Source organism: Eschrichtius robustus, chromosome 11 (genome assembly GCF_028021215.1).
Source record: "Eschrichtius robustus isolate mEscRob2 chromosome 11, mEscRob2.pri, whole genome shotgun sequence".
Lineage (NCBI taxonomy): Eukaryota > Metazoa > Chordata > Mammalia > Artiodactyla > Eschrichtiidae > Eschrichtius > Eschrichtius robustus.
Window position 1 is genome coordinate 66945176 of NC_090834.1, and position 20591 is coordinate 66965766.

Genomic DNA, 20591 nt, shown 5'->3' on the forward strand with positions numbered 1-20591 from the left:
ATTTCTAAGGTGAGCTGGCAAGTTTTGCCAGCTGTCACCTGGGAGTCAGCTTGGCTGTGGGGGGTGGGGAGGGCTTGGTTTCTCTTCACGAGCTGCTGTGGCTTCCTCAAGGCATGGTGACTGAAGTCCCAGTGAGTTTCCCGAGAAGACAAAGTGGAAATTGCCAGTATCTTAAGTCCTGGACCCAGGAACTAGTAAAATGTTACTTCTGCCATATAAGATTGGTTAATCAGTCACAGATCCCAGGTTCAAGGGGAGAGGCAAAAGGCCCCCAACTTTGCATGGAAGGAGCATCAAATAATTTGTAGGCAGGTTTTTAGATTGTCACATGTCCCAAACCTGCTCCCCCTGCAGTCTTCTCCATCTACCAGTTATTCAGACAACTAGGGGTCACCTTCAGTTGTCCTTCCCTTCCCCTTCCACCCAATCATCAGCAAGTTCTGGTGACTCTCTCCCAAAACATGTCCAGAATCCTTCTGTTCTCTCCTCTCCACTACTCCCGCCTTACCCAGACAACCTCATCTCTCACTGGATGGCTGCTTGGTTGGTTGCAGTAGTTTGTTAACTGCTCTCTGCCTCCGTTCCTGCTTTCTAAAACCTATTCTTCATACAGTAACCAGAGCTATCTTTTAAAAACATAAATCAGATCACCCCACTTTTCTGTTTAAACCCCCTCCAAAAGCTTCACGATACATTTAGAATTAAACCCACACCCCTCATTCTGAATTCCAAAGCCCAGTGTGCTCTGGCCCCTGTCCAGTTCCCTGGCCTCATCTCATACCACTTGCCTTCTCACTAGTCTGTGATCCACACACATGCTTGTTGCTGGCTGATAGACTTTGCACCTGGCTTTCCTCTATCTGGAATGTTCTTCCCCCTGATTTGTCCAAGGCTGGTTCCTTCTTGCCATTTATTTTTCAGTTGAAATACCGTTTACCTAGAGAAACCTCCACAATTCCCAAACCTAAAGAAGCCACACCATCATCAGTTATATTAACCTATTTTAATTTTCAACATAGCACTTACTATTAGCTGATACTTTCCGTGTTGATTTGTTCATTGTCTCCTCCCTCTAAAATGACAAGACCTTCTCTGTCCTGTCACTGTGCATCTCTAGGACCTAGAACAGTGCCTGGCAAAGAGCAGATGTTTGATAACTATTTACTGATTTAACAGGTAGCAACAGTAGCCCCTGCCACCCAGTCTTCCAACGGGACCACAGAGTCTCTCAGAGTGGTTGATGGGTATAGAGAGGAAGCTTCAGGAGGGCCTCAGTGGCTCATGCATGGCCCAGCTCCCGGAGGATGCTTCACAGAGACCAGGTTTATGCAGCCTCCTTCCAACCCCCAGTGTACTGCCATCCCTAGCCTTCTTGTGAAACCAGCAATACAGAATCAGACAGTCCTAAGGACAAAGTTACTAACATGCTTGGACGGGGTGGCGCAGTTCTGCTGCCATCGGTCAGGTCATTAACTCACGTTATATTACATTTGAATTTTCATCTTAGGGTCAGACTCAGAAATGTAGGCCAAGTTCCGGCATCACCAATTCCAAGTACTTGTATTAATGATTATTTTTTAAAATGAAGATGCTCAAATTTTTGAAGAGAGACTTAGAAATGGGTATTTAGGACCATCCAAATAAATTTTTTAAAGTTTGATTAGGGCTTTTAAAAACTCAATGTTATTAATAGGTTAAAAAACAAAACACTGAGGTGAAAAGGGAATTCAACAATAAATGAAATAATCTTTGTTTTCTTCAAAAATATTTGTTAATTTTTTTTTTTTTTTTTGGTACTTTGGTGTAGAGAATTGATTGTGTGAAGAGTTAGTTTGCTACTGAAATAAAACACTATGGTTGTGTGTAGTCAGCCCATTCATTAGGGAAATGGCAGCTTGTTTGATAGAAGTCTTTTTTATTCACTGTAATGAGATTTTTGCCTGTGGATTTCAATTTTTAAAAATTCAATAATATTGAAAAATCAAGTTCCTGTGGGAGAAAGTGACTGTGAGGTCCCACTGTGCCGAGAGAAAGTGAGATGATTCTGCGGTACTGAGAGGCCGGGATTTGTGTGCTTCCGGCAGTGGGTGACCATTAAGGGCCTGAGACCACCCTGAGCCGTGCAGCCCGTGCCCTTGGACCCCAGTCAGGCTCTGAGCTTGGCGAGGGGAAGGAAGGCAAACATGACAGGCTGGTCTGTACCACGTCGCACCTGGACCTCGCATGCCCTGTGCTGGGAAGCCCACGGAGGAAGGAGAACCCTTGGCGGTATTGACTCGGGGTGTGTGAAATCTCCTTTTCATGATGGATGGATTCTCATCCATCGAGGAGATCACATCCTGTCTGAAGTCTCCAGGCTCTACCGCAGCACCCAGAAGAGTGGTGCCCTGAAGGCACAGCTGAAGGTATAAGACAAGCACTGTGCATTTGCTCTGAGGTGGAAACTGGCAACAGGGAAGGCCATCAATAGGTCTACATTATGATGTCTGTGGAAGTGCTTAGTTTCTACCTTTTTATTTCTAATTCTTTCTGCTGTAAGTAATTTTTAGTGATCACTGCTTAGGACTCAAGCTTCTGGGATCAAACTTAGGTCACACAGGCTGGAGAAGGCTGTGGAGTCACCGAGTCCTCCCAGGTCCCGGGTGGGTAGATGACGCCTGGAGGACTCTCCCTCCCTTCCTCCCCCCTTTCCTGCTCTGCCTGGTCGGAGCCGACACCTGAATGCAGAGGGCTCCCTTAGGGAGGGCTATGCTGGAAGAAGCTGAAGTCTCAGACAAGGCAGCCCCCTCAAGGAGGAGTGAGGACCAAGAAGGACACGTGAGTCTCACCTGAGCTGACTGAAGTCCAGCTCGGCCAGCCCTTGACATATCCAAGACATGTGCCCACAGCAATGAGAAGCGAGTAAGACTCAAAGCCATTCTCAGTCCACGTCCACAATGCTGGGAAAGAAAAACCAAGTTCAATTTACCAAAATATCTGTATTATCTATAAAAATTGAACTCTAACCAGCCACTGCTACTAGAGGCAGCGTTATCCGGCTATGCTGGCTGCAGAAGCAGATCGCTGTGTTCCACCAGCCCACAGCCCAGTGCTGTGCTGAGTGGCACGTGGGCAGGCTCATTTGTAAGGCCTCAGAAACCTGGACACTTTGGAACGGAGCAATCGGATGAAGGATCTTGGAAACATTTCCCGGGACTCCTGGGCCGTGTACTTGAAATAGTTCTGGGGGTGGGCCAGAACGTCAAACAGAGCCTTGATCAGTTTCTTATCCTGAAAAGAACAGAATTTTGTTACTGGGCCAAAATGTTTTAACATTATGACATTTTGCCAATGGAACTATAATGTCCCACTGTTAGGCGGTAGGTTGATCAGCTGAAAAACACTTTGTGAAAATTGTTTCCTCTGATTTTTATCTTTTTTCCCCCAATTTTTGTTTCCTAAATATCTATAAAGAGCACATATTACTTTTATTTTAAAAATTTAATATGTAAAAAATTGTTTTTCTAAACCACGTGATAACTTTGGAATTTGGGGAATATTTATTGCGTTAGTGATATGGCAAGTGTTTATTTATACTTATAAGTATCTAAAATTTGGTGGACTTCAGGCTTGAAGGACGAGCAAGGAGCCAAGAATCTTCAACTATTTGGAGAATGAACATGGAAACATGAGTTGTCGCTGGCTTGGATTTCTGATAAACAAGTTTCCCACTGCTCCTCCACACATTTCCAAATTAAAAAATACAACTTTATTTGACAACACTACAAATGGCTCCTTGAGTTTTTTTTTTAAAAAAACTAAGTCTGGTGAAGATATAAAACTGACCTCAGCCCAGAGCAGGCTCAATGTCTGAAAGGTAGCAAGAGGAAACCCTTCCTTGGTGGTGCTTGGCGAGCCCTGTGGGTGACTGCCGTGGCCCCCTCGGGTACATACTCACCTTAAGTATTTCCTGATGGTTCTCTGATGCGTAGAGCCTGCCATCTCGAACTATGTCTTCAATGAGTTCCTGGTAGTCCTCTGTTTGAATAAGGACATATTTTGCATTTGTATGGTTTAGTTCTTTCCAAGCTGACTCTTTCATTTTTCAAATAAGGTTCTGAGAAATGCCCCTTCTGTAGCTGCCAGCAGAACAATGACCCCTCTGATACTAAGCAGGCAATCAGAGAGGACTTCCACGGACTCACCCACCACCTCCTCTCACCCACCAGCATCTGCACCCATCTCTCCTCTTCCTCCCTCAGATGAACCTCTGTACATCCAGCCAAGACCCATCCCTCCACTTTGCTTACCAGCTCCATCTTCTCTCACCAAATCAAGGACGTTGTTCCACTAGTTCTGCCCTTCCTTTCCTACGTGATGAAATTTTCTTTCTGCTGGTCTTTCACATCAGCATGCAAACATGCTGTTGTGTCTCCAATTTTTAAAAAAAAAAACCCTCTCTAGATCTCATTTCTCCCTCCAGCTTCCATCCCACGTCTCTGCTCCCCTTTGTAGCAAAACTCCTTGAAAGAATTGTCAGCACTCACTATCTCCAATTTGATTCCTTTCTTTCTCTCTCACACCCATTCCAGTCAACTCTGGCCCCCACCACTCCTCCAAAACTGCTTGTCGGGGTCACCAGTGACCTTCATGCTGCTCAACTCTTATTCCTCATCTTCCTTGAGGCATCAGTAGCATTTCAAAGTCTAGCCTATTTCCTACAGTCATAATTCAAATCAAGCATATGCAAAACACAATCTTTTTTAAATTCCAGGCAGAAAAGAATACCTCTTTGTATGCATATCATGTGCAACAAATCCAAACAAATCATAAGAACATCACTGGAACTGTGTGGGAGAAAAAGTTTCTCCTGGTCAAGTGATGGGAAATGGAAATTCATAGGATAATACTCATAATTACTAACTTAATACATGTACAATATTGCTGGTCCTCTATTCATGTGGTCTCTTTCTTCTTATCCTTTCATTTTCGTGAATACAAAATCTATAAAATATGAATAAGGGTACCATTTTTTTTAAAAAATCTTGAATTCCTCTGCTGCAGAGTCTCTACCTCAGAGAATTAGCTCCTTTTGATGAGGAGTTCACCATTAGGAACGCCTGTCACTGTTCTAGAGAGCTGTTTGCCACTATCCCAAATGCTTACAAACCACCGTCTTTTTAAAAAATCTTTCCTCTCCTTTTAAGAACTACAGTGTCGGGCTTCCCAGTGTCGGGCACAGTGGTTAAGAATCCGCCTGCCAATGCAGGAGACATGAGTTCAAGCCCCTGGTCCGGGAAGATCCCACATGCTGCAGAGCAACTAAGCCCATGCGCCGCAACTATTGAGCCTGCACTCTAGAGCCCGCGAGCCACAACTACTGAGCCCGCGTGCCACAACTACTGAAGCCCGTGCGCCTAGAGCCCGTGCTCCGCAACAAGAGAAGCCACCGCAATGAGAAGCCTGCACGCCACAACGAAGAGTAGCCCCGGCTCACCGCAACTAGAGAAAAGCCCGCATGCAGCAACGAAGACCCAGTGTAGCCAAAACTAAATAAATAAATCAATTTTAAAAAAAGAAAGAACTACTGTGTCTCCTCACTTGCTCCAACTGTCATGAGAAAAGCACTCCAGTGTTGTAGGTAAGAACTCAGGAGTCCCAAAGACCCCTGCAACTTTGTCCTGCTGTGCTCTCACGCAGTTACTTAAATCTCTAAGCCAGAGTGGCCTCATCTGTAAAATCAGGAGAGTCGTGTCCACTGTATGGGTGGCTGTGAGGAATGTGCCGTGTCAAGGGCACTTGGCATATGCCTGGTCCTCATAAGCTCAGCACATGTTAGCCGCAGCTACAGTGCTTCCTGCTCTCCAGCCCAGTGGGCTAGTCTGTAGCAGCCTCAGCTGCCCCTTCTCAATGTGACTGCTATTCTTCTGGGCTTGGAACCAGATATCAAAACTGTCTGAAATATAGGTTGAAAGAAAAAATTAAATAGGCTCTGGGAAAGACCTGAAAGGCTTCTGCACAGTCAAAACAGCAGTTTTCAATTATTTTCTGCTGTGACACTCTTTTTTTTTTTTTTTTAAATTGGCGTTGTGTTAGTTTCTACTGTACAGCGAAGTGGAGTTCCCTGTGCTATACAGCAGGTTCTCATTAGTTATCTATGTTATACATATTAGTGTATATATGTCAATCCCAATCTCCCAATTCATCCCACCCACACCCTCTCTTCTCCCCTTGGTGTCCATACATTTCAGACACACTCTTGTGGGCCTAACCAGGGTTATATGTCATTTCCCCTGGTTCAAGCTACAACCCTTTATTTGAATTAAAGAAAAAAATCAAGACGTTTTCATGTGTCACAGAGTTGAGAGCAGCCTGACTAAAATGTGTGAACTTTGGTGACATTTGTTCTGGAGTCTCTGTGGCTTTCTGGCTCCTTCCTGATCCTAGATGGGGGAGGCTGTGGGCTGGCTGCCTTTGGGGAGATAAGATGCTCTGAATCCCAGCAGAGCCACCTGGGAGCCATGTGTGTCCACCTAGGAGTCTGATACTAAGGGCCCTTGTCTTAGTGTTTGACATGGTTTCAGGCACCAGGATGATGATTCTAGAGTTTGTCACATGTTAGAAATAAACTATGTGAGGTGTTTTTAGGAACTCCATAGAATATCATCTTTCCAAAACACCTACTTTTCACACCTGTCTGCCTAAAAACCTTCAGTGGCTCCCTATAAGATTAGGTCCACCCTTCTGAGCTTGGCATTCGAGACTCTTCATAGCCTAACCCCACCTGCTTGTAATCTCATCTCTCACTGCTGAGCCCCATGCACCCTACCAACTGGCCAAATCATTAGTCCCCAACACGCCAGGTACTCCATTCTTTGGCCTATGTCATTCCCTTTTCCTGAATGTTCTTCCTCCCATTTATAAGAAAACTTACATATTCTTTCAAGACCCAAATCTCTTGAGACTTTGCTCTATTCTTTCCAAAAACCCATGCAAAATGAATGGCTGCCCCTTTTTCTGTCTCACACAGAGCCTTGTACCTGCCCCGTTGTAGCATCTATGACACCATATTCTTTTTTGTATCTCTGTCACTAACCCTGTTGTCTCCAGCACCTCACCCAATACCTGGCATACTAGATGCTCATTAAATATTTGTGGCATGGATGAATGAATAAGTTCACGATGAACAGATAACTCTTCCCCCGCTAGGTTACGAGGTCCTCCAGGACAAGGTCCAGTTCATTTTGTGTTCCTAGTAAATGTTTGTCACCCAAGTCTCAGAGCTTGGTAGGGCCCCAGGGCTCACACAGGCCACCCCTTTGTTTAACAAGAAGAAAATGAAACCAGAGAAGTCATCTAACTTGCCCAAAGTTACACAGCAAGTTAGTGGCAGAGACAAGACCAGAACTCAGGTCTTTTTCCTCATTCTCTAGGATTCTGTATAAAAAACGCTGCAGTTGTAGTAAGTTAATATTTATCGAGTATTTCCTATGTGCCAGGCACTGCACCAAGTCCTTTACGGATTATCCTATTGAACTCTCACATTAAGTCTAACGATTATCCTTATTTACACACTGAGAAAATGAAGCCTAGAGATGGTAAGTAACATCCACAAAGTTGCAGAAGAGATTAAACCCAACCTGGCTGACTCCATCGCCCATGTTCTGACCCACAAAGCTATGCTCACTTTTATTTACTTTCTAAACATCTCTTCATCCTTGCAGTCAGTGTCCCCAAATGCCTGTTTAAAACTTGGCACCTGTGAGTCAGCGATGTCCTTTCTCCGTATCCTGCCTGCCTTTCTGAGCATGCGTGCTTGTCAGCAGTCTACCAGCTGGCCCAGGAGTTGATTCTGTTCAAAGCAGAGAACTTTCTTACGCGCGCTGCAGCCTGAGCTTCACAGTGCTTACCATCGTATGTCACATACGGGACCTGGAACCCTCTGGCGCTGTTCCCTTCATTGGACTTAAACTGAATCCACAGCTTCTTGGATCTGGAGGTGAAGGCGATGGGGCGTTCGTAGGTCTGGCAGGTTTCATACGTTGTCACAGAATTGGACGAAGCTGCCAAGGGAAGTTGGAGGGGATGGGGTTCAAGACTCATCACTGAGCCTGCAGACAATGAACACTCATCTTTTCAAATACTCACACCACAAAACAAGTTATGTACAAGGGCTCTTCAGGACCAGCTGAGTCCTCGTAAGGGCCACAGTTGTGAATGTGGGCCCCAGGGAAGGCTAACTGCAAGGCCCATGGCTGGCAAACAGCAGCAGCCCAGGCTGCAGCACTCACTGCAGGAGCTGAGGTCAGGGCCCTCACATTGCAGGGCCAACCTGCTGTAAGCTGGTAATAATCTCCGCCATTCGCTGCATGGTTCCTTAGACCAGGCGGTGTGCTCTGCACTTTATGGACTTTATCTCACTTAACCCCCACCCCCCAAAACCAGAGGAAGTTGGTCCAGTGGTTATCTCACTTACGGAGAAATTAATTACTTGCCCAGGGTCACACAGCCAGTATGTGGGAAAATCAGGATTCAAACCCACACTTGACTTCAGACACTGTAACCACTAATAAGAATGGCAAATACTTATGTAGTAGCCCCATGTGTCATTATTATTCTAAGTGCTTTACAAATAAAAATGCATTTATTCCTCATGATAACCCTATGAGGTAGGAACTATTATTATCCCCATTTTAACAGATGAGCACTCTGAGGCAAAGAAAGTTCCCGAATGTGTTCCCAAGATCACAGAACTAATAAGAGGTGGAGCTGGGATTCAGATCCAGGCAGAGCCCCCTCATGACACTGTCTCTAAGCTGTGTTGATGACAGTATCCTTTTATGGACACTGGGTCATGCATCAGGATGGGAGGCGGGCCCCTCCTGGCTGGACCATGCCCTTGGTCTTGGTCAGTCCCTAAGCCATGAGTTGCTTCCCAGGGTGAGGCAAGTGTCTGGGGTCCTGAAGTCAGCCCTGCATGAGCTTCACTGACACTCTGTGTCCTTATGGAAGAGGGTTCCCAGTGAGCACAGAGGGAAGACTGACCTGCAGGATCACTTCCTCTAGGGTTCAATAGGAGCCCTCAACCTGTGATTTTTGTCTAAATTTTGTTTTCTTGGCAAACTCTAGAAACTCATGTCCCATCTCTGTTCTAATACGAGGTGGCATTCTAGGCCAGCTTCTCCCATTTAAAGCCAGGCATAACCAACAAGGACCTACTGTAGAGAACAGGGAACTATACTCAATATTATGTAATAACCTATAAGGGAAAAAAATCTGAAAAAGAATATATATACATATATATATATACACACACACACACATATATATGACTGAATCGCTGTGCTGTACACCTGAAACTTACATGATATTGTAAATCAACTATACTTCAATAAAAAATGTTTTAAATTATAAAGCCAGGCAGCGTGCCATCAGGCTTTCCAGCTGGCCTCGGAAGGGGAGGGGAGCAGACAGGTGAGACGCACCAGTTTTCCGCATCACCAGGTAGTCTCCACAGTCATCCTCTATGGGCAGGAAGATCTCAGGGACCACAATCAAGATGCGGCGCTTGGGGGGTGGGTTGATGGTCCAGGTACATTCTGTGTTGGCAGGGTAATTGCCTGGGTAGTTTGGGGATTCGATGTATCCAGTGAAATCACCTAGCTCCCCTCCACATCTTCTGTCTGGAAGAGAAAATGCCATGAGTTACAAAGGCACAACACAGCCATCATAATGTGATGGCCAAAAAATAATAATAACAATGATGGCATGGCCAGCCCCCGCTCAGCTGAGGAGAACCCTATTGCCCCTGGAAATGACACCATCGCAGGAATGAGTGCCCTGTAGTGCCCACAGCCCCCACTGGGAGCCCAACTACATTAACTTCCCACACAGAGCCCACCCCTCTGGGTTCCCAGGGCATCATTTTCTCATTAACTTGAAGGCATTCAAGGTCAGGGACAGGTGTTTGTGAAACAAAAGGATAACTTTAGTTTTTACTGTTTTGTTTACAAAGTCCAAGTGCCAGGAGAACGCATGGCACAGAACTTGTAGGTCTGTCAAAATAGGGAGAATAGAGCTTACTGCTCAGCAAAGGATATTTGAGCCTTTCCTAGAGATCTTTGATGAAGACATGACAGCCATACTCTTTCACTTTTCTCTCTGGTCAAGACCATGTTTTATTTTTAAGTGGGGAAGAGAATTCCATTCAGCTATCAGTCAGTATAGGTCATGCTGGATACTCACCTCTGGCACCAAAGGCAAGGAGCGTACACACGTGCGTATAAACACACACACCCCCCACCTCAGCCACACTTCACTCACTGAATCTCCACTCATCCAACAAATATTCTTGCCCTAAAGGAGCTTAATGTTTAAAACTGTCAGGTGAACCTGTTCAAGAGAAGATGTTGAAGGATTACCTTTGGCCTCTCTAGCTGTAACTGGGATTTATTATTCCCAGTAGGAAAAAAACCCCAAAAAACAAAAAACAGCCTTTTGTTCCTGGAAGAGAAGAGGGCGAGGAGAGAGTCCTGGAGTCAAGAAAACTGCCTCCGAGCCTGACCGGCTACCTGAGGAACTGTGCCATGCAGCTCCTAAGGGCCAACCAAGGACCAGGGGTGGGAAGGCAAGGAAACAGATTTCATCTTGATGGGGAAAAGAATCTTCTTACACGGTGAACTTCCCAAGTTTAATCTACCAACAGACTAGGATATTATGAGCAGCAGTAAGCTTCTTGTTAAGGCAGGTATTCAAGAAGACACCAAACAAAATGAAAAGACAACCCACAGAATAGGAGAAAATATTTGCAAACGAAGCAACCAATAAGGAATTAATCTCCAAAATATACAAAGAGCTCATGCAGCTCTATATCAAAAAAGCAAACAACCCAATAAAAAAAAATGGGCAGAAGATCTAAACAGATATTTCTCCAAAGAAGACATACAGATGGTCAAAAAGCATATGAAAAGATGCTCAACATCACTAATTATTAGAGAAATGCAAATCAAAACTGATATAATGAGGTATCACCTCACACCAGTCAGAATGGCCTTCATCAAAAAGTCTACAAACAATAAATGCTGGAGAGGGTGTGGAGAAAACGGAACCCTCCTACACTGTGGTGGGAATGTAAATTAGTACAACCACAATGGAGAACAGTATGAAGGTTCCCTAAAAAACTAAAAATAGAACTATCATATGATCCAGCAATCCCACTCCTGGGCATATATCCAGACAAAACCATATTTCAAAAAGATACACACACCCCAATGTTCACTGTAGCACTGTTTACAATAGCCAAGACATGGAAGTAACCTAAATGTCTATCAACAGAGGAATGGATAAAGAAGATGTGGGGTGTGTGTGTGTGTGTGTGTGTGTGTGTGTGTAATATAATGGAATATTACTCAGCCATAAAAAAGAATGAAATAATGCCATGCGCAGCAACATGGATGGAACTAGAGATTATCACACTAAGTGAAGTAAGTCAGACAGAGAAAGACAAACATCATATGATATCACTTATATGTGGAATCTAAAAAAAAATGATACAAATGAAGTTATTTGCAAAACAGAAACAGACTCACGGACTTCGAAAACAAACTTATGGTTACCAAAGGGGAAACATGGGGGGAGGGATAAATTAGGAGTTTGCGATTGACATATACATACTACTATATATAAAATAATCAACAAGGACCTACTGTATAGCACAGGGAACTTCACTCAATACTCTGTAATAACCTATATGGGAAAAGAATCTGAAAAAGAATGGATATATGTATATGTATAACTGAATCACTTTGCTGTACACCTGAAACTAACAAAACATTGTAAAGCAACTATACTCCAATATAAAATTTAAAAATTAAGTTAGCAGAAGGAAAGAAATCATAAAGATCAGACCAGAAATAAATGAAAAAGAAATGAAGAAAACAATAGCAAAGATCAATAAAACTAAAACCTGGTTCTTTGAGAAGATAAACAAAATTGATAAACCATTAGCCACACTCATCAAGAAAAAAAGGGAGAAGACTCAAATCAATAGAATTAGAAATGAAAAAGGAGAAGTTACAACTGACACTGCAGAAATACAAAGGATCATGAGAGATTACTACAAGCAACTCTATGCCAATAAAATGGACAATCTGAAAGAAATGGACAGATTCTTAGAAAAGCACAATCTTCCGAGACTGAACCAGGAAGAAATAGAAAATATAAACAGACCAATCACAAGCACTGAAATTGAGACTGTGATTAAAAATCTTCCAACAAACAAAAGCAGAGGAACAGATGGCTTCACAGGTGAATTCTATCAAACATTTAGAGAACAGCTAACACCTATCCTTCTCAAACTCTGCCAAAATATAGCAGAGGGAGGAACACTCCCAAACTCATTCTACGAGGCCACCATCACCCTGATACCAAAACCAGGCAAAGATGCTACAAACAAAGAAAACTACAGGCCAATATCACTGATGAATGTAGATGCAAAAATCCTCAACAAAATACTAGCTAACAGAATCCAACAGCACAGTAAAAGGATCATACACCATGATCAAGTGGGGTTTATCCCAGGAATGCAAGGATTCTTCAATATATGCAAATCAATCAATGTGATATACCATATTAATAAACTGAAGGATAAAAACCATATGATCATCTCAATAGATGCAGAAAAAGCTTTCGACAAAACTCAACACCGATTTACGATAAAAACCCTCCAGAAAGTAGGAATAGAGGGAACTTACCTCAACATAATAAAGGCCATATATGACAAACCCACAGCCAACATCATCCTCAATGGTGAAAAACTGAAACCATTTCCACTAAGATCAGGAACAAGACAAGGTTGCCCACTCTCACCACTATTATTCAACATAGTTTTGGAAGTTTTAGCCACAGCAATCAGAGAAGAAAAAGAAATAGAAGGAATCCAAATCGGAAAAGAAGAAGTAAAGCTGTCACTGTTTGCAGATGACATGATACTATACATAGAGAATCCTAAAGATGCCACCAGAAAACTACTAGAGCTAATCAATGAATTTGGTAAAGTTGCAGAGTACAAAATTAATGCACAGAAATCTCTTGCATTCCTATACACCAATGATGAAAAATCTGAAAGAGAAATTAAGGAAACACTCTCATTTACCATTGCAACAAAAAGAATAAAATATCTAGGAATAAACCTACCTAAGGAGACAAAAGACCTGTATGCAGAAAACTATAAGACACTGATGAAAGAAATTAAAGATGATACCAACAGATGGAGAGATATACCATGTTCTTGGATTGGAAGAATCAATATTGTGAAAATGACTATACTACCCAAAGCAATCTACAGATTCAATGCAATCCTTATCAAACTATCAATGGCATTTTTCACACAACTAGAACAAAAAATTTCACAATTTGTATGGAAACACAAAAGACCCCGAATAGCCAAAGCAGTCTTGAGAAAGAAAAACGGAACTGGAGGAATCAGGCTCCCTGACTTCAGACTATACTACAAAGCTACAGTAATCAAGACAGTATGGTACTGGCACAAAAACAGGAATATAGATCAATGGAACAGGATAGAAAGCCCAGAGATAAACCCACGCACATATGGTCACCTTATCTTTGATAAAGGAGGCAAGAATATACAATGGAGAAAAGACAGCCTCTTCAATAAGTGGTGCTGGGAAAACTGGACAGCTACATGTAAAAGAATGAAATTAGAACACTCCCTAACACCATACACAAAAATAAACTGAAAATGGATTAAAGACCTAAATGTAAGGCCAGACACTATCAAACTCTTAGAGGAAAACATAGGCAGAACACTCTATGACATAAATCACAGCAAGATCCTTTTTGACCCAGCTCCTAGAGAAATGGAAATAAAAACAAAAATAAACAAATGGAAACTAATGAAACTTAAAAGCTTTTGCACAGTAAAGGAAACCATAAACAAGATGAAAAGACAACCCTCAGAATGGGAGAAAATATTTGCAAATGAAGCAACTGACTGTAGTGAGGCAGATGGACCTAGAGTCTGTCATACAGAGTGAAGTAAGTCAGAAAGAGAAAAAGAAATACCGTATGTTAACACATATATATGGAATCTAAAAAAAAAAAAAGGCTCTGAAGAACCTAGGGGCAGGACAGGAATAAAGACACAGATGTAGAGAATGGACTTGAGCACACGGGGAGGGGGAAGGGTAAGCTGGGACGAAGTGAGAGCATGGCATGGACTTATATATACTACCAAATGTAAAATAGATAGCTAGTGGGAAGCAGCCTCATGACACAGGGAGATCAGGTCAGTGCTTTGTGACCACCTAGAGGGGTGGGATAGGGAGGGTGAGAGGGAGATGCAAGAGGGAGGAGATATGGGGATATATGTATGTGTATAGCTGATTCACTTTGTTATAAAGCAGAAACTAACACACCATTGTAAAGCAATTATACTCCAATAAAGATGTTAAAAATTTTTTTAATTTAACGAAAAAGAGACTAGACAGCTACTTGTGAGGATGTTGTTAAAAGGGCTTCGTTGGGATAGACAGAAAACTAGATAAGCTTCCAGTCATAAATTCAAATGATTCACTGCCCCCTTCAATCCCCTACTCTTCCAGTTTGGGGAGGCCTCTTGCTCCCCTACATTGCTGAACCAGCTGAGGTTGTCAGCTGGCCTTTACTAGAGAATTTTACATAAGAGTTAAAAACAAACAAGCAAACAAACCAAGTCCAAACAGCAAGTCCTTGAATGATTTACCTCCCCATTCCTACAGAATACAAACTAAGCTCTCTAGTCTGGCAGTCAAGACTGTCAATGAAAAAACGTTGGGCTTCCCTGGTGGCGCAGTGGTTAAGAATCCACCTGCCAATGCAGGGGACACGGGTTTGAGCCCTGGTCCAGGAAGATCCCACATGCCGCGGAGCAACTAAGCCGTGTGCCACAACTACTGAGCCTGCGCTCTAGAGCCCACAAGCCACAACTACGGAGCCCATGCGCCACATCTACTGATGCCCCCATGCTCTAGAGGCCGTGCTCCGCAACAAGGGAAGCCACCGCAATGAGAAGCCCCTGCACCGCAACGAAGAGCAGCCCCCACTCGCCGCAACTAGAGAAAGCACGCGTGTAGCAACGAAGACCCAACAAGACAAAAATAATAAATAAATAAAAATAAGTAAAATTTAAAAAAAGAAAAAACGTTGTCTGCCATATCAGTAAACAAAGGATGTTGCGACCATCAAGCCATCACACTGCAGCCACCCCAAATGATGCACCCTGAGGAGACTCAGGATGAGAAAGCACAGGATACTGGCCCCAGATAGCTGAGGTGCACATCAAAGGAACGATTTCAGTGAGCGCAGACTCTTGCATCTTCCCTTACATAGAAAAGCGCTAACTTCCTTACCTTGAGATATCGGGTCTTGTTTCATTAACAGTAATCTTGATGTTCCGACTACCTGGTCTTTGTTGCAAAAACTCCTATGTATCCTGGTTCCTCCCCTGTCTCTTTGGAGCAGTCCCTCAGAGCTATCAGAGAGGCTGCGTCCCGGGCTGAAGTTCTCAGTTTTGTGAGCCGAATAAAACATAACTCTCAACTTTTAGGTTGTGCTTTTTTTTTTTTTTTTCAGTCAGCAAGGCTTCCTTTCTTGGTCTGCTTCAGACTCCCTACAGCACATTCCATGATCAGGTCCAGGGGTCTCTTCCCATAAAGCCTTTCACTTTTCTGAGTCTGTGCTTCCTCCCAGCTGCTCTCTTGGGCATGAAGTTCTTTCTCCCACTCTCCCCCAACCCTCCCCATCAAAACCTTCTCTTGCCCTGTCGAAGCCCTTCCTCGTCTCTCCAGACAGAGGGAGTAGCTCTTTCCTCTGCAGTCCCGCAGCCTGTGCTGCTGCAGGGCCAGGGACTGATTCTGCTTGCATTGCCTGGCACACAACAGGTCCTCAAACAGTGCTTGCTGAACAGGGCTGAACTGACATTTTACCCTTGGGAGCAAATTACAGCAAGTACAGCTTGTGAATGTGCCTGGAGAAGTAGCCTGGATCAATACAGGTGAGCGCCTGCAGGTCCAGCACTGATCTGCAGAGCCCTGAGCAGGGCTAACAACGGCTCCGCGGCCCTGAATGAACCAGGGACCCCTGCCAACCCGCCCCCCTAGGTGGACCCAGGCGCTTGCCCTCTTAATCAAGGACTGTGAAAAGCCTTAGAGACCTACTTTTACACTGGGTTATGTTTGTGGAGCCGTCAAAGTCAGTCGTGGTATTTCCTGGGCAGGAAACACAATTATTTTTTCCAAATTCTGGCTGGTACGTTCCTGCTGGGCAACGAATACATCGGTGAGTGGTGGTGTTGTAGAAATGTCCAGGTGAACATTGAACTGTAGGGGTGGGGGAAGGTGGAGAGAACGAAAAGAAAAAAAAAAAAAAAAGACTGTACTTTCATCAGATGTAACACGAAAGGTTTCGCAGTTTGTGACAGAAATGTTTATGCCCAAATGAGGTACTGCTTTCCTACTACTCTGGGGCTAATCAACACTTAATTCCCTAAATAGCCAGCTTGGGTGGGACTTGTGACTCATGACACTGAGAGAAACACAAAGGGAACGAGGTTCAGGTGTATCTTCTGAGTTCACTGTCCGTGCCGTCGGGCGTGAACGCTCGCAGCTCTGTCTTCATGCACAGCGGGCCTGGGAGCGTGGAGGGGCGCAGAGCTGACCCCGGGCTTGGGGCTGGGCTCCTGCAGAAGGCAGCGGGGTGAGGCTCTGGAGAAGGCGTAGCGCCTGTTCCGGAGCGGCGAGCTCTAGGTAAGGGTGAGGAGCTAGAGGAAGCCTGGAAGCAGGGAGCAGAGGGAGCCTGTGCACTAAACCTGCCCACCTCTCCCCAGTTGTCTTGCAGTCAGCCCCGTTCGAAGGGGAGGACCATGTCTAGGGAGTTCCTGTGCTCCCTGCACATCCTGCAGGGACGAATGGCCCTGGGGACCTGTCCTCCCTGCCACTGGGGCCCACACAGGGCACCTCGGCTGAGCTTGACTGGGGCTTTACCATGGTTCTCAAAAGGGGAAATTCAATTCCGGGAAAAGGCAAGCTGCCAAGTCCTCACCTTTGGTTTCACAGTCCTGGAAGGAAGTGGCTCCCAGGTGTTTGGTGAGGAGGCCTCCTCCACAGGGAAAGCAGGAAGTACGGCCAGCTTCAGGCTGGAATGTGCCCAGGGCACAGAGCTGGCAGGGTGCAAAGCCATCCGCGGAATATTCACCAGGTTGGCACAGACCTGGGGGGAATCAATGACCTTAGGTGAACAAGGCCCCCCGGGCACAGCCTTTCCCGTCTCTCTGCAGATGAGATCAGAGAGATGTGGTCAGGCCTGTTGCCCTATGCGGACCTCAGCTCCCACCTCAGTGAGAGAAGCCTTGTCCGGCCCTGCTGCGGACGCTGACGAGGTGGCATGTGGGTGCCTGATGTTTACACACAGGGCTACACAGCACAGTGCAAAGATGGAGACAAGTGTGGACCCTTCTGAATTATGGAGCAGGCCTGGGTAGGCTGCAGGCTTAGGACTACCCAGGGCCCAGGCAGCCGCTGCAGTGCAGGAGCCCCTAGAGGGAGGGTTCTCTGCCTGCAGTCAATGTGGTAATTCGACCCAGAAGTACACCCTCACTCAGCTGATTACATCCTAGTGATATAAAGACTCTTCTGGTCACGGAAGAGTCTCCCCTTTTTACCAATTATATTTACTAAGTTACATCTCCTTACGCTGAGGTGTGTCCTGGCCTCCCTCAATTAGTGTACTAAATACAACCAATCCAATCCACATTGACAGAGGGATCCAGAGGCATTTATTTACTTTAAACACCTTACTTTATTATATTTTTTAAGTTTATGACCAGGATCACAGCCATAAACAAAAGGATTTCTAAAAGCACACGTTCCATAGGAATTGGCCTGGCATTGGCAAGATGCTATAAAAATCTGCCGTCTCTTATATTCCTAATCATCTCTCCTCTATTAATTGTCATGGTTTTCTTTCTACCCATAAGGTACAGATATAATGGCATTTAACAAACACACCTGAGGGAGAAGTCTGGCGTCTGTCAGACCTGGCTGCTGATTCCAAATCCTCCACTCTTTGGCTGTGTGACCTTGAATGAGTCTCTTTAACCTCACAAAGTTTTTGTAGTGATACAATAACCATATGAACAACTCATGGAATTATTCATGAATGCCTGCATGATGCCTGGTATAGGCAAGTATACAATAAATGTTAGCAATTATTATTATTATTACTAATATTCTGATTTACTATAAATATATCTTATTAAGGTCACACGCAAGTGTGAACAGATGCCCCAAAGTACCTCCTTATCAACCTCGCCGTTAGTTCCAGGATTTCATAACAGGCCAAAGTATGCTAGGAGTCACACAGTCAATGCGAGGATCTGATTTTTAAACCAGAAAAGGTCCTGCACTTGAGTTTGAAGTCATTTAGGTGGGAACTAAATCTGGTTCTGGGAATCACTAGAAGGAGAGGCAGGGCTGCCAGAGCTCCGGCGCACTCTGCCGTGGACATCACCTACAAATCGGCTCATCAAATCACACCTTCCATTTGAGCCCACAGAGTGTCAGTACAGCTGGCCCTTCGCCTGTTTAATAAAGACATTTACTAATAAAGTAAACAGGAAAGAAGCCCACAGAACCTAAGTAAGCGTGGCTCCAGGGTTAACATTTTATAAGAGACGATTAAAAACTCTTCACAAGAATCACGAACATAGAGAACAGACTGGTGGTTGCCAAGGGGGAGGGGGTCGGGGGAGGGGTGGAGCAGGAGTGCAGGGTTAGTAGATGTAAGCTGTTATATATGGAATGGATAAACAACAAGGTCCTACTGTACAGCACAGGGAACTATATTCAATATCCTGTGATAAACCATAAAGGAAAAGAATATTTTAAAAAAGAATGTATATACATTATAACTGAGCTGTACAGCAATAATTAACACAACATTATAAATCAACTATACTTCAATTAAAAAACAAATAAAAACTAAAAATGCAACACACACACACAAACTCTTCACAGAGTTTTAACAAAATAACCAGATGGATACTTTTTTAAAAAAAATCAATAAGCTCTGACTTTGAGACCAAAGCTAGAAAAAGAATCAGGCTACTTCCTCCATTTTTTGACACTTTCAGGTAGTCCCTACACACTGGGAGATCACTCAGGTCTCGGGTGATATTTATTTACAGTGATTGAACATGCAATTGCAACATTTACACATTTTTTTCCTGTCAGTGTATTCTATTAGATCTTCATTCATTTGTTCAGCATGTGTCAGGCATTGAGCTAGGTACTGGAGAGCCAATGATGAGCCCAATATGGTCCCTGCTGGTAGGAATTCCATGGTGCAGTACGCATTGTCTGCACTGAAATGCACTTATGCCTTCTGCTAAACAATACCGGAGACTGGAGGAGTAAGAAGGGACAGAGGGCATTCTCACCTCCACATTCAGACGCATTCCAAGCTTCTGGAGTCTCCAGGGCCCCAGGATTTTCTGGTCTTGGGCATGGTTCGCATGTGATTTGCCCTTCCTCATTTTGGAAGGTTCCATTTGGACATAAAATGCAGCGTTCTTGTACTCCATCGTAGTATGTTCCAGCCCTGCAACTGACTAGCCAAAGGGGGAAATGATCTTGTCAGTGAGGGCACAGAGGCCAAGGAAGGATGATGTGAGTGCTAGAGATGAAGGTAAACAGATGGCACTGACCCCACACTCCCCCATACAAACCCCCCGAATACAGAATGTGTGCCACCTCTGGGTTCCCTGTGCACACCTCTCTGCCATGGTCTCTGTCACCCACTGTTGGAGGCATTTACAGGTCCTCCCTCCCTAGACCATGAGCTCCTTGGGGGCAGGGATCACAGTGGTCCTAATTATTTTTGAACACAAGCACTTGATGACATTCCCTACTTCACAGGAGGAGTATAAAAGTGAAAATCATTCACTGAACACAGGACTGGTGCTGGAAGAATAGAGAGGAGGGGGCTATTAATTCTGGCCGGTGGCATCCTGGAAGGCTTCCTAGAAGAGGCCACATTCGTGTCAGGCCTTGAAGGATGAGTAGGAGCTCCCGAGATAGGATGAGCGGCAGGTTGTAAAGATTCATGCCTGACATATGGGAGGAAAGGGAAGAAAGGAAGGTTGGGGATAGACTGAAAAAGTCCTTGAATGCCAGGCCTTTGGATTTTATCCTGCAGGTAAAGGAGCCATTGAAAGGAGAATAAAACCAGAAGCTGTGTTTTAAAAAGCTCACTCTCTGTTGGCTGTGGGGAGGGTGATCTCAAGGGTCTTACAGATGACCTCTGCAAAACAGCATGCTTCATATTTGTAATAAAATTGATACATTACAAAGAGCAAAGCCTAGTAAATGTCTCCTGAAAGAATAAACTACAAGGAAATTAATAAACTATGCTTCTGATTATATTTTGGTGTTCTTAGTTAAACATGGGCTCATATCTTATTTTAGGATATGAATACAAATATACTGAAGTGGGTTCCCTAGTATATTATTTAAAGAATATCATCATAACCACCAAAGCAGGCTTTCTGATGTCTGACG

The 20591-nt window shown here is 44.2% G+C and overlaps 1 protein-coding gene across 2 annotated transcripts in view; it reads right to left on the reverse strand.

Annotated features, from left to right (window-relative positions):
- Positions 1-2958: 2958 nt before the first annotated feature.
- The window catches only part of SCUBE2 (signal peptide, CUB domain and EGF like domain containing 2), a 69862-nt gene continuing 52229 nt past the window's right edge, over positions 2959-20591 (reverse strand). For both annotated transcript variants that reach the window (XM_068555908.1, XM_068555907.1), the window contains 7 exons: positions 19472-19642; positions 17077-17244; positions 16194-16355; positions 9465-9662; positions 7890-8042; positions 3938-4017; positions 2959-3270 (listed from right to left, as the gene is read on the reverse strand). In XM_068555908.1, the coding sequence (XP_068412009.1) occupies positions 3118-3270; positions 3938-4017; positions 7890-8042; positions 9465-9662; positions 16194-16355; positions 17077-17244; positions 19472-19642 (1085 nt within the window). In that variant the 3' untranslated portion in view covers positions 2959-3117. The remainder of the gene's footprint in view (positions 3271-3937; positions 4018-7889; positions 8043-9464; positions 9663-16193; positions 16356-17076; positions 17245-19471; positions 19643-20591) is intronic.